Source organism: Portunus trituberculatus, chromosome 40 (assembly GCF_017591435.1).
Source record: "Portunus trituberculatus isolate SZX2019 chromosome 40, ASM1759143v1, whole genome shotgun sequence".
Classification (NCBI taxonomy): Eukaryota; Metazoa; Arthropoda; class Malacostraca; order Decapoda; family Portunidae; genus Portunus; species Portunus trituberculatus.
This window is the reverse complement of record NC_059294.1, coordinates 6,980,001-6,995,000: the sequence shown is the minus strand read 5'-3', so window position 1 is coordinate 6,995,000 and position 15,000 is coordinate 6,980,001. Positions and strand designations below refer to the sequence as shown.

General features: G+C 45.7%; 1 protein-coding gene across 13 annotated transcripts in view; it reads left to right on the top strand.

The window, feature by feature from the left end:
* Positions 1–15,000, top strand: part of LOC123516173 (voltage-dependent L-type calcium channel subunit beta-1-like) — a 190,434-nt gene that overhangs the window by 80,958 nt on the left and 94,476 nt on the right. For 3 of the 13 annotated variants that reach the window (XR_006678113.1, XM_045275346.1, XM_045275347.1), the window contains exon 1: positions 1,531–3,098. The exons of 2 other annotated variants lie outside the window; for them this stretch is intronic. Coding sequence is in view for 8 of the 11 variants with exons in the window: in XM_045275346.1 (XP_045131281.1) it covers positions 1,704–3,098 (1,395 nt within the window). In the remaining 3 variants the exon portion in view is untranslated. Of the gene's footprint in view, positions 1–1,530; positions 3,099–15,000 lie in introns of those variants that run through there. 8 more of the 13 variants (XM_045275344.1, XM_045275343.1, XM_045275340.1 and 5 more) reach the window with 4 other exon arrangements.

The following is a 15,000-nucleotide window of genomic DNA, read 5'->3' as shown; positions in this document are numbered from 1 at the left end:
CATTGGGCCTTTTTTTTCTATTTTTTGTTGTCCTTGGCCAGTTTCCCTTCTTACATAAAAAAAAAAAAGATGTTCGTGTCGTGTCGAGTTACATTCACGGTAAGATGAATAATGATTCGCTGTGCTGCTGTATTAGAGTACGTGTCGCCATAGTATTTTGCACGCCAAGGTTAAGTCGGTGATTGGGGTGTGAAGGCCTGGCGTGAGTAGCTGCAGGAACCGTTTTGTTAGGTGGAGGTCACGTGTCACGGGGAAGGCTGCGAGGTGAGGGATGAGTGCACGCGTGGCCTTGGCGCTGGGGTGACTGAACGACTCCTATGAGGAAGTGGTGATGATCTAAGTTCACCAGTCAAGAAAAGGCAATGGCTAGTACACGGAAGCAAACGCGAGGCCGATGGGCACGTGGAGATGGTGGTATTCGGTAGGAGGGGAGGGATGGATAGTGGGAGTGAAAGGTACGTGGTGCATGATTGGTGGATGATGGCCCGCACCCTGCCCGGGTCGTGGCGGGCAGGCCCAGACTGATTCACTTACACGAAATGGTTATATAATGCAACTCTTCTATTTGTCCTGGCTTGTTGCTGCTGCGTCAACGCTCTGCTGCGTTTGTGGCGCCTTAGTGCTACACACACACACACACACACACACACACACACACACACACACACACACACACACACACACATTGATAGCAAGCTCTTGGACCGGGGCGGAGGGTTCACATACGCGGCATATTAGGAACGCTCATATTCAGATTTTTGGTCGTGTTTGGTTCATCTGCATTGAAACAATAACTGTTTGCTCCCATGCTGCTTACATTACAGTAATTTTCTTTTATCTTTATTCGAGGAGCATTTAGATATTGGCAAACTCGATTTATCATTTATTTATGTATTCATTTATTTGTTTATTTTTTATTGTTATTATTATTATTATTATTATTATTATTATTATTATTATTATTATTATTATTATTATTATTATTATTATTATTATTATTATTATTATTATTATTATTATTATTATTATTATTATTATTATTATTATTAATGCTAATATTATTATTATTGTTATTATTTTTATTATTTTTGTTATTGTTATTATTATTATTGTTATTATTATTGTTTTATTATCATTATTATTACTATTGTTATTATTATTGTTGTTTGATTTGATATTTTGTCTTCGTCTGTTCGGAGTAAAGGTGCACTAATAATTTTTCCTCTTTTTTTTTTTTTCTCGTTGTTAATGATCTCGATCAGACGGCAGGAATTTTAAACGTTGTGTGAGTGATAAATGATTAGGGTACTGCTTGCGTCGTTCCTCTCACCCCCTCCCCTCCCTGACACACAAGGAAGCCTACCAGCATCTCTGGATCACACCTCACTTTATTTCCGCATTGACTTGAGGATGACCTTGAGGTGAGGGTTTAGGCAACTACTGTGTCTGAAGAGGTGAGGTGGAGGTCGACGTGGCGACGTGCGTCGTAGTGTTACTTCAGTCCTCGCCCTGTCCTTGTCCTAACCCTCCGCCGCAGCTCCTCGTGCCCTGCATTGCCAGTCCTCGCACCGTCCGCTGGCTCTCTGGGAGTTTAGTTCACACGGCAGTGCTTCATCATCTTCATTCGCGAACCAAACAGTCATTCTTGTGCAGTAACATAAATTTCAAGAAGATGGAGATTGAATCGAGATGAGACGAATTGTATGTTCAGTGATGTGGTTGCGTGCATCACGCGACGTACTTTCTTCATCTTGCTCAGTCCAGTAACTACCAGCGTCATGTCCTGCATCGCTGAGAGTGACGGGAGTCTGTGCCCAAGATCCCTGGTGTTTGCAGGGAATGACTTGCCTTGCCCCTGCTGTGACACTTCCCTTCTCTGCTCCAGGGAAACGATTTGTGGTCCAGAGTATTATGCTTCCTTACAAGTGGAAAAAGATGCAGACACGTGTCCAGTCTCATTGCACGAAGACGTGCCAAGCAGCGAGTGGCCTGCACGAGCAACAGTGGCGAGCTGTGGTAGGAAGGAGATGCAGCAGCTGGTCGGAGGCGCCTCGTCAGGTGTTGTGGCACGTTATTTGTCGGGTATCACTGAGCCTCCTGATGACTCCCCTTACGATCTTTGCTTCACACGTACTAGGTGTCACTCACAGGACGACTTTGATCTTCTAGACCTTCTAGTCGATCCCAAACTAGTCGAGCATCTCGATGACTGGGACAGTGACTTAGAAGACGCGATAACTTCCGGATGTCAGACCCCGGGGCTGTGTGACGCTGAAGATGATGGCGACCTTTGGGGTGAGGAATGTGAAGGATGGAAGCAAGAGGCGGAGATCGAAAATAGCTCTTGCGGGGATATGTCTAACACTTTATGCTCAGACAGCAGTGATTGCTGCAGTACCACCTCATGTTCACAACTCTTACACAGAAAAAGACCAATGTTTTTTGTAGGAGATGAAGTTGAGAAAATAGATTTTCAAGATGACACTGAGTTTGGAAACAACAGCTCTGGTGGAGATACAGAGATAGCGCTGGCCAATGATAGGCAGCACCGCAACAAGAGCAGCAGCATGACCACCGAAAAGTGGAAGGTGAAGCGCTCCTTGTCTGACATGAGGAAGGAGTCGCGCTCCTCGATGGGGATTCCCACGAAGTCTGCCTTAGCTCCTTTTCTCGTGCCCCTGCAGCCCATCCTGACCGCCCTGCCTCCAGCTGTTGCCAGTGAGGTGGAGGAGCTCCGGAAGTTGTATCCAGGTATCTCAGAAGACTACCTCAAAACTCTTTGTGAATTTGGGTTGCTGGAGGAAGTGACATACTCGGAATCCTCATCGCCTACCTCTACTTTGTCTCGCGGGCGAGGCGTCTCCCTCAGTGGATCTTATGCCGGGCGGAAGCCGTCACAGTCGTACTCAGACACAACTGAAGACCAGCTTTCTGAAAGTAGCATCCCTGACGATGGTGCTTGTCAGCCCGAGTACCGCCCCACTCCCTCGGTTCGCGGTCTCTTCCTTACCGCCTCCCTCGTCTCAATGGCTACCACATTCACTGCCCCACGAGAGAGAAAAAGGAATATTATTTGCATCTCCAGCCGAAGCTCTGAGGTAAAAATAGTTTGTAACACACTTCTGGTTGTTTCAGGCTGCTAACCTCCCTTGATGGCTTGTCAAGGGAGTCTTATGTACTGTACACAGCTGTTTTGTTGACTGTCCCTAACCTCAAGCTTTTACAAAAGCCCTAGCTTTGACAAGCTAATGTTTAAGTAGGTACATTACACCATCATTCCTTACTGTTTCACCACTGCTAGGGGAAAAATAGCAAAAGGTTTTGTTATTGCGCATGGAGGTCAGTGTGCACCATTATTTCACACTGAGCAAGTGCCTCAGTGACACTGACTCTTGAGTAGTCATCATCACACACCTCACCTATTTATATTTAGATCCAACATGTGAATATACCACGCGGGAAATGTTGCTTATATATAGTAAGCCACAAGGATACGTAGGCCCCAGTAGCGAGTTAGGAAGGAAACAACATAAAGTACGCAACACCTCACCAGGCCCTTGACATGTGTGCCGCATCAGCCACATAGCTCCGACTAACACCACCAACAGGTTCACTCATAGTAGCCTCCGTATGGCGCGGGTGATGGGCAAGAGTCCCGCAGGTCATCGCCCCCAAGTAATCGTCGTGTCATGAGAGGACGGACAAGCGCATACATCTTGCTGTCACGTCATGAAGGGAACTTGAATATGAGTGACGCGCTGAGTAGACAATATAATCTTTGCCTTGCCAAGCTTAAAATTTCAGAAGTGTTTCAATTAAATATAGAAGAAAAATAATAATAAAAGTCTCCTGTGTCAGTTTGTCAGTGAGTCGTTGGGGTGTGGAAGTCAAGCAAGGTGTGCAGAAGGGAAGCCGTGTCGTGCAGTCCACCTCGCGCTGGTCTGCTTCTTGGGCTTAGTGTGCGGGGAAACTTGATTGCATGTCTTAGCGTTAGTAATTTCTTAACACAACCTTTTGACGCCAGTATTTTGTTCCTACTGCGATATATCTTCATTAAATATTTAGAGTGACCTCAATTTCATCGCCTTACGGTTGGTTCTCTTCAGGTGGAGGTGAAATGATACACTCAAATCCACGAACAGTGTAATAAATAGATGTAAATTTTCTTGCCAGATATCACGATACATTTCCTTCCTCTCAGCGTATCGTTTCTTTTTCTCCTTTCCTCTAGCCTTCTATTCTTCATTCCTCTTCACGTTTAGGAGTCGTTATCCAATTGTATCACGTACCTGCAGCTCCCGCCCACTCACTCACTTTCCCTCTCACTCACTCACTTACTCTTCCCATCCTTCTTTCTTCCCGGTACGAGTAATTCAACCTTCTTTTAAAACCACTCTAATGTTATTGAGTAATTCCCCACACTCGCTCCTAACCTCCCTCAACCACCACCGCCACCACGGTCACCAAGGAGACTCAAATTGCTTCCAAGGACTAACAGAGGTTTCACACACACACACACACACACACACACACACACACACACACACACACACACACACACACACACACACACACACACACACACACACACATACAGACACAGATAGATGGATAAATAGATAGATATTATATCGACAGCAGCTTACAATGATAACGTGTAAAGTTAGGATTAAAGTAATATATAACACTTCTCAACACACACACACACACACACACACACACACACACACACACACACACACACACACACACACACACACACACACACACACACACACACACACACTCACTCACTCACTCACTCACTCACTCACTCACTCACTCACTCACTCACTCACTCACTCACTCACTCACTCACTCTCTCTCTCTCTCTCTCTCTCTCTCTCTCTCTCTCTCTCTCTCTCTCTCTCTCTCTCTCTCTCTCTCTCTCTCTCTCTCTCTCTCTCTCTCTCTCTCTCTCTCTCTCTCTCTCTCTCTCTCTCTCTGGAGGAGGTTCAGGCGTTGTCTTGTGTAGGTCACCTGGCCTCTTACAGTCTCCTTATTTTATACTCTTATGTTTTTATGCTCTCCTTGTTCCTCTGCTCCACATATTTACTGCACCCATTCCTTTATTTAATCAGGAATAGGCTTAGTATAAAGAGAAGCAGTGGCAGGCAGAGTTAAGTGGGGTGGATCTGTGGAGGCTCTTAGGGCGTAGTGGCATCATGGAGGCTGATTATGAGAATGATAGTAAAGGGCTCCATTTTTATCTGCATCCATTTCAACACCTCACTTATCTCCTCAGTGTCTTCATATACCCCCACCTGCACACGTATGCCTGTCTGTCCGTGTCTGTCTGTGTCTGTCTGTCTGTCTGTTTGTTTGTCTTTCTTTGTGAGGTAGTGTAAGTCTCCAGGTGTTTAGTATTTATAACCTGTTTATTTGTCCTGTTTACTTTTCTGTTCCCTGTGTTTCTTCAGGATTCTTATATTTGTTTATTCTACTCACAGTCATCTTTATTTTACTCCTTTACTATTTGTTTTGTTCATCCTGACTTATTTCTGTGTCTCCTATCTCTCTCTCTCTCTCTCTCTCTCTCTCTCTCTCTCTCTCTCTCTCTCTCTCTCTCTCTCGTCCCTCTCGTCTCCCACATTTACTTCACTTTTTGATTACGAAAAAAGAAAAGAAAATATGCCTTTAAAAATATCGACGTTCGTGTACAGGCAGACTCGTAAGGCCTGTAGATCTGCTGCTGCTTGTTTCCTTCGTCATACTCGCATAACACAGCTGTTGTTTTCACTGGCATTGTCTCCCATTCAAGCTCCATCCGCCAGGGTCACGTGATCGTCCTTGCGTGGTTCATTTGGCGTGGATTTATAATGTTGCTTCCAAACGCGTGCACCAAGACACGTCAGCAAGGCGACCTCCTCCTCCTCCTCCTCCTCCTCCTCCTCCTCCTTTGCGTCGTTTTTCTTTTCCTTCATTTGTTTCTTCTTATTCTTCTATTTTCTACTGTTTTTTTGTCATATTTTCCTTCTCTTCCTCTTATGTCTTCTATTTTTTGTTCGTGCTTATCATTCTCATCAGTTTATTTTCTCTTCTCTTTCCTCCTCCTCCTCCTCCTCCTCCTCCTCCTCCTCCTCCTCCTCCTCCTCCTCCTCCTCCTCCTCCTCCTTCCTCCTCCTGAAGCCACATTCATCTGCAAGGAAGCGCATCAGGCACGTGGTGGAGGTGAAGACAATATATTGACTTAGATAAATACAAAAAACGAACTGATATAGAAAAAGATGTGCAAACCTGAAGAGCAAGTGACGTGTTTGCGCCTTTGGTAAACAGTCGCAGGTCAAGGTGAGAGGATAAAGGTAAAGGATAGGTGGATTATGAGATTTTGTTTAGTGTGAAGGGAGATGAGTTGACAGTCCTCAGATAGTGTGCCTGTTGTGAAGAGTGAATGAATGGGTTGATGAGTGCAGATGAGATGATGTAGATTAGAGATTGGGTGAGACGAGTGTAACTGACTAGTGGTGGGAAATTAGTTGTGGGTGGAATGAACCGCTTCAATACTGAGATGCATTTTTATTATGATTAGACGATTTTGTTTGTATGAGCAAGGGTCTTTGGAGGTGAAAAGATTAATGGCCAGAGTCTTTGCTATTTTAATCCCCCGACATAAGTTTCTGAAGCTGTATAAAATGGCCAAACGATAACCAGAATGACTGAAAACGCGGCATGTTACTCAAAGGTTTAATATAATCTGTATTTATTTCTTTTTCTGTGTGTGTATGTGTGTTTTGCTTACGTTGTCCAGTTTTAGGGTATCGTCTCAATTTCTCTTGTATTCAGAAAGGTTTTTATTTTTTTTTTTATTTATACCATGTGGGCTTTTCACAGGAATTTATGGGCTTAAGGGGATACTTTTTAGGGTACCTCCTATCTCAGAGCCCACCCGCTAGGAAACCGTTGCCCCGACTGAGGAAGCCCAACCTACAGCCGGACCGTGGACAGTATTCGAACCCGTGCGCTTGTAGACCTCTCGGACCCCAAAGCACGCATGGTTCCACTGTACCACGGGCAATTGATGGACACTTAGCATATCAGAGGACGTGACATTACAGCATGGACGCTAAATTCAATGGCGATATATACTGTTCGTAAGTTGACTCCTTTACTCAACCATTAACTCCTTCAGTACTGGGGCGCATTATTTACCTTGAGATTTGTGTACCATTCTATTGACATTAGGAAGGGTCTATGGAGGTCAGAAGATTAATGGTCACACTCTTCACTATTTTAATCCACCACATAAATTTCAGAAGCTGTATAAAATCACCAAATACTAAGCAGAAGGAATATGGTACTGAAATGGTTAATTATAACTGCTGTCTTCCACTCGTCTTTCTTTATTGTAACTTTACGCAGGTGGTGGTGGTGGTGGTGGTGAAGGTTTTGTTACTGCCGGTGGTGATGGTGGTGGCGGCGGTGGTTGGCGGCGGGAATAGCGACGTGTACAAGATAACATGTCGGCGATGGAGTGTTTAATAGTAAAACTGATCCCTGGACCTCGCATCTGTTTTTATAATGGGAGCAGCTTGTGTGTGTGTGTGTGTGTGTGTGTCACCAAGTGCGCGTTTATTCTCGCTCTGCTCAGCTCGCCGTGGAACAATTGCTACACTTTTAGGTTGTTGCTCGTTGGCACTGCATTCTTCAGCGCGAGGCGGCGAGGGTTGGGCGGGGTCCAGGCCTCTATCTGTGCCCACTACTTGCCTTGACGACGCGGCACACTCACCACACTATCACACTATCACACACATCCCTTCGACTCTTTCTTGTACACACTGTTATCCTCCTTCCTCTACCTCCCTCATTCTTAAAGCCTTCTTATATGTACAAGTACTTTCATCTACCTTAGCCTATTCAGTACTGGGGACACATTTTTACCATGAGTTTGGGTGTGCTTAGACGATTTTGTCTGCATTAGGAAGGGTCTATGGGGTGGGGGTCAGAAGATTAATGGCCAGTCTTCACTACTTAAATATCACACATGAGTTTCTGAAGCTGTATGAAACCAGCAAACAGTAACCAGAATAAATGTAAAAAAAAGTCATGGTACTGAAGGGGTTAAGACTATTCTCACACCACATTTCTTAGACCTTTACTGCCGTTTATCACCCTATAACACCGCTATTATATCCCTAAGACGCACTGTTATTCATATGTAATATCGTCTGTGCGTCTGTCTGTCTCTGTGTGTGTGTTACTATTTTGGAGGCATTTTTTGAACTCCTTCAGTACCATGACACGTTTTTATGTTTATTCTGTGTACTATTTGGTGATTTTTATACAGCTTCAGTAACCTCTGTGAAGACTGTGGCCATTAATCTTCTGACCTCCATACACTCTTCATAATGTAAATAAAATCGTCTAATCATACTCAAAACCCATGGTAAAAATGCGTCCCAGTACAGAAGGGGTTAATTGATTATGATTTCTCTCTCTCTCTCTCTCTCTCTCTCTCTCTCTCTCTCTCTCTCTCTCTCTCTCTCTCTCTCTCTCTCTCTCTCTCTCTCTCTCTCTCTCTCTTGCACTGTCTAAATTCCCCCAAGCAAGCAGCTACAATGCCCTCCTGATGCTGCCTCCTGCCTCACCGCCACCAACACTCTGTAATGCCCTCCTGTCTCATCCATCTCCCTCGCACCACATTACCGAGTCACTATTAAATCCTCTTATACGTCCTTGCTAAGCCCCGCGCCGCGCCTTCTGTAGTACCTGCGGCTGGAGGAGGAGGAGGAGGAGGAGGAGGAGGAGTTGTGGATATACTTGCCTCTCCTCCGTCAGTAGGATAGAGCCGGGGGAATCTCAGAGGAAAGGCAGACAGTGCATGGATCCTTCAATCTTTGCCAATCTGAATGTGGATTGGTGGGTGATGACATGAGACGCGCGCGCATGCACACACACACACACACACACACACACACACACACACACACACACACACACACACACACACACACACACACACACACACACACACACACACACACACACACACACACACACACACACACACACACACACACACACACACACACACACACACACACACACACACACACACACACACACACACACACACACACACACACACACACACACACACACACACACACACACACACACACACACACACACACACACACACACACACACTCTCTCTCTCTCTCTCTCTCTCTCTCTCTCTCTCTCTCTCTCTCTCTCTCTCTCTCTCTCTCTCTCTCTCTCTCTCTCTCTCTCTCTCTCTCTCTCTCTCTCATCAATTTTGTCTCCTCATTTTCTTTCATTGTCACGTTTTTCATGTTACTGTAATCTAGTCAAATCCTCTTCCGGCAGACGACCTTCCTCTTCCTCCTCCTCCTCCTCGTCCTCCTCCTTCTGGCTGACCTCCCGCCCCTCGCGTTGCCTGTCTCCGTATCCCGCGCCGTTCTCGTAAACACTGCGCCATAATTCTGGTCTTATGGCTCCCCTCAACAGTTTAAGAGGTTGATCCACGAGCCACACTTGCTTCACGGCTCAACTGTGTGTGTGTGTGTGTGTGTGTGTGTGTGTGTGTGTGTGTGTGTGTGTGTGTGTGTAGGTAATCCAATCAACAGCCTCATAGTCTTTTGTTGTTTTGGTGTCTTCTAATTTGGTAATGCGCCTTTGGTGTGATGACGGTGGCAGTGATGATGTAATGTTGATCGTGGTGGTGGTGATGGTGGTGGTGGTGGTGGTGATGGTGGTGGTGATGGTGGTGGTGTTGGTGGTGATAGTGGCGGTGATAATGATAATAAATTATGATAATGATAACAACATTGATTATTATTTCTTTTTAATGAGACGAGGCGAGAAATGTTTCTAAATACACGCTCTACACTAACAAGGAGCAGCGGAAGACAAGATCCTGGAGGGCTGTTCAGATGGTCTTACCTTATATTCGGCCGTATTCAGAAATGCCATACTCTGTTACCACGACAAGTCCCTATAGACGACTTTTTTTTTTCTTTTTTTTCACCATGTGGGCTTTTCACGGGAATTTATGGGCTAAAGGGGGTACTTTTTGGGGTACCTCCTATCTCAAAGTCCACCGGCTAGGAGACCGTTGCCCCAAGTGAGGAAGCCCAACCTACACTCAGACCGTGGACAAGATTCGAACTCTTGAAAACCCCGCGGACCCCAAAGCGCGCATGGTTCCACTGTACCACGGCGGGTTTTGAAGACAGTTTCTCCTTATGATCAACTAGAAATTTTGCTAATCCATCACCAGAATCATAAAAATACCCTTAAAATATGAGTATCTTCAACTAAAGCCTTTAGAAATCAGTCGCCCTGAGAGAGCAAAGCGTTTCTGCATAAATACGGATCCTTTTCTCATCCTACACGTAACGCTGACATATTCTGAAGGTCTTCCGCCTGATTCAGTGACACAGAAGCGTTAATTAATCCCCCCCAAGGCGCCGCGTCATAACACTTGAAGGTCCTGAAGGCGTGCCCTGTCACCTCACCTGCGATGCGTCTCCCCGCTGCTTCCTTCCTCTTCTTTTCGCTGCTGCTTTCCTCCCATTTTTATTTTTTTTTTGCCTTCCTAGTTATTTTTGTCATCTCCGCAGGCTTCTTTTCCTACTTCCAGGCGTATGATCATCATTCCGAATGCCTCCTACGTAGCTGCCGTGCCTGCCTTCTTCCCAGACTTTCTCGTACCCTTGCTCGCCTGACTTCCTGCTCTTCTTCAACTCTCTCTCTCTCTCTCTCTCTCTCTCTCTCTCTCTCTCTCTCTCTCTCTCTCTCTCTCTCTCTCTCTCTCTCTCTCTCTCTCTCTCTCTCTCTCTCTCTCTCTCTCTCTCTCTCTCTCTCTCTCTCTCTCTCTCTCTCTCTCTCTCTCTCTCTCTCTCTCTCTCTCTCTCTCTCTCTCTCTCTCTCTCCCCAACTCCCCAACATCATTCCTCCTCCTCCTCCTCCTCCTCCTCCTCCTCCTCCTTCTCCTCCTCCTCCTCCTCCTCCTCCTTCTCCTCCTCCTCCTCCTCCTCCTTCTCCTCCTCCTTCTCCTTCTCCTTCTCCTTCTCCTCCTCCTCCTCCTCCTCCTCCTCCTCCTCCTTCAACTCATGTTTTCCTTCTAATTTTTGCCTTTTTTTCATCGTTTTCTTCTTTGTCTTTGTTGTTGTCATCTTCCTTCTTCTTCCTTTGCTTGCCTATCTGCTCGCCTCCCTACCTCCCTGTATGCCTCCCTACCATCCTGCCACGCCATTGCTGCCTCTCCGGTACGGTTCCTGGACGCCAGAAGCCAAAGATAGAAGACTTGGAGGAGTGTCATTCAGTTAACTGGTTTGCCGGTATGTGGGTGCTGACCTCGCCTCCCGGATCAATACCACCACGTGACCTTAACAGATAAACTTAGCGGCACGTGCTTAACACCGACTATTCTGAATCCCACTGAGGCAGGAACAGTTTGGTTTCATGTAATTATCTCTCTTTTTTTGCATTTGTTTTTGGAAACTGTAGGCAAGGGGGCACGCATACTGTGGTGGTGGTGATGGTGGTGGTGGTAATGGTGGTGGTTTAAAGTGGTGCCTAGGAATCATTCATCTATCGCGGATCATGTTGTCTGAAGGTGGTGTTTTCGAGGTACAAGGCCACGCCCGGGACTTTGGCGTGTGGGTGCTGAAGAGAGAGAAAGAGAGAGAGGTTAGGGGTTGGTTGGTTTGGGAGTTCAGACCACATTGTTCTGGTTTTGTCTCAGGACGTTTTGTTTATGTCTTACACTTTTCATCTCTGACTGAACCTTTGTTTGGGATACGTTTAAGGCATGATTGTTAATGGTACTGCTACTACTTCGGCTACTACTACTACTACTACTACTACTACTACTACTACTACTACTACTACTACTACTACTACTACTACTACTACTACTACTACTACTACTACTTACTGTTATACCACCACCACCAACGCTCCCTCCACCCATTACCAGTAATTCACGTTGGGTTCTGGGGTTCCTGGTGGTGTGATAATCGTTGGCGAAGAATTGATGCTGTTCAGGTATTGCCGCCTAACCAGCCATTAAGCCCCGCCAGCCATTGTTGATTAGAAGCCCTCACGTAAATCTTGGTTACCCGCGAGGCCTGTCCGGGGGCGGGTCGTTGTGTTACTCTGCTCCTGTGCATTAGAGAGAACAGTTGATGTGTTTTTTATGCCTGTGTGTGTGTGTGTGTGTGTGTGTGTGTGTGTGTGTGTGTGTGTGTGTGTGTGTGTGTGTGTGTGTGTGTGTGTGTGCAGATAGATATTTTTTATTTCATCTTATACTTTATGCTTCATTTTTTTTATTAACACTTTGTTGAGCGCCTTTTTTCAACCAACATATATATATGTACTTATTTTCCTTATTAAATTACTTACTTCTCTTCTGCGCACGTTCTGAATGTAATAATTGATCTTTTTCCTCTCTCTCCCACAGGTAAGACTGCAGGGCAGGTGAAGTGTCCCCACACACTACACCTGGCCGACATGCACACCTGACACGCGGTAAGACTCGGCCCGGCGGTACTTCACACAGACACTTGGAGGGGCGGCAGTGTTATTCTAGGGTTTGGGGAATCTGTTCGGAGGGAGGGAGGGAAGGAAGGAAATAGAAAGAAAACTATTATTCGTGTGTTTCGGGAAGAGGGAGAGGTGGAGGGAAGAGATAAAGTACCAGGCTTAGACAACAGTTCTCAGAGTCACGCATCCATTCCTGGTTCTGTTGGACAGCCAGCGGAGCAAAGGTGGACAAGAAAGCAAGAAAGAGAAAAGGAAAGTCAGAGTGAGGCAAACGCTTCTCCTGTCCATGGAAAGGAAAATGGAATGATCCGGTAGAGTGGAGTTTTGTATTTTTAGATGTGACGTGTTTTCTAATATCCTTTTTGGAAGTGCTGCGCAGTTAAAAGTAGGAGGAGGGACGTACGGGATAAAAGTCAGTGGTGTGTATTTTTTTTCTTCATGCAGGAGGAAAACCAGCCAAGGGCAACAAAATATGAAAAAAGAACTACTTTAGATGCTGGTTCCCTTAAAGAATAGTAAAGAATTAGTCAAGTTTAAGGAACAAATGTATACTGCAGGGATCCAATCATTTATTATATAGCTCACGACGATGGGGGAAGCAATGGGCAGTGGGTGGAGTTGGAGGTTACCGAGCGTGGGTCGTGGTGGTGTGGGCGGAATGTCAGGTTAGGGAGAGCGCGAAAGGGAGGTGGGTAGAGCAAGTCACTTTAGTTTAAATCCCTCTGATGGACTGGGAGAGTGACTGGCACCACCACATCCCCCTCCACCCTCTCCCACTCATCCACTCACTCATCCTGTATACTGATACCCTCATGACCTCTCTCCCCAGCTCTCCAGTCTCATCCACTCATCCCTCTTCCACTCATCCTTTTATTACCACCCACGCCCTCCTCCCCGCCACGCAGCCTCACCCACGCGTCCTCCCCCACACCCACCTCACGCCAGAGACGAGTTAATGTTACTAGGGTTTTTTCCACTGGAGTGAATATGAGAGGGGAAAACTATGTGCTATTGTTATGATAATTGCTTAATGAAAATGGCGAACTGCAAAGGGTTCCGGAAATACTGACGCAGCTGAAGCAGGTCCCATTCAAGACTTGTGGGAGAAAAAGTCTTTGCTTCAGTGAATAAAACTGTAATAATAGCAATAATAATGTGTTCAGTTTAGCCAAATTAATAAAACTTTTAAAGTCTAAATATTTAGTGGCTAATAATAGTTTGTTTTCACGCCTTTCCAGTGTTATCAACATATCTATCATTACTGTAGTACTTTCAAGGCCATAGTGAACTCTTATTGCAATACTCCCAGCTACATTATTGCTGCTGTGTTGCCAAGTCCCTTTAACTTTCAGCTCCTTAAAGACCAGCTATTTATCTTTACACTGTTCCCAAGACTCACTTAATTTCACTTTACTTCATCTTTCTAACTGTGTAGTACTAACAATAGTATACACTGAAATGTTGTTGATAAATATTCCAGTAGTCAGGGCCCAATGGCGAAGGGATGAGGTAGTGTCTGTAATTAATCAACCTTTTAGGGTCACCAGGCAAGGGAAAACGAGTGTATTTCGTGTCACGTTTACAAAAGTCTGGCAAACATTGGTCTTCATTACAGCACCGCCACCACCACCACCACCTTCCCTCCTATGACCCCGCCCAGTACTCAACACCCACGCGTCCTTACCACCTTCCTTCCATCTCTCATTCCTCCCACTTACAGTATACTCTCCCTCACACACTTCTCTCACCCACACCAACTATCTCCAGTTCTCTCCCTTACACCCACACGCAGTATTCGCCTCCAACACAGCCTCCTTTCTCCCTGCACCCACTCAACCCTCCTGTACTAACATTTATACCTCACCTCTTCCTTTTCTTCCTTCTCCTCCTCCTCCTCTTACTTCTCACGCACCGTCCCACGTCTCTTCAGGCTCCACCACCACCACCACCACTGCCACCACCACCAGAAACTCAGCTCAACGCTCCTCATGAATAAAATAACCACGTCACTGCCTACTTCTCGGCCAGAATTATTCATGACATTGACTCGCTGTTCTCGCTGTGTGTAAATCCCGCAGGTATGAGCCATCTACAGGTGTTCCTTAGTAATTACGTTAGTCATAGCTTAGAAACCAACCCTTAAGATGTGCAGAAATAAGTGGCGGGTTGAGATTTGAAAGAGAGAGAGAGAGAGAGAGAGAGAGAGAGAGAGAGAGAGAGAGAGAGAGAGAGAGAGAGAGAGAGTGGAGGGGGTAATTGTTCACTTTCTGACATCCAACCCAAAAAAGAAGTACGCATTGTGTAACATTCTCTCTCTCTCTCTCTCTCTCTCTCTCTCTCTCTCTCTCTCTCTCTCTCACTGGTAAATATTTGATGAAGAAATTAAAGGGAATGCATTCTCTCGTGAGTTCAGAATTTTATCGACAACGGAGAGAAAGAGGGAAAAAATGA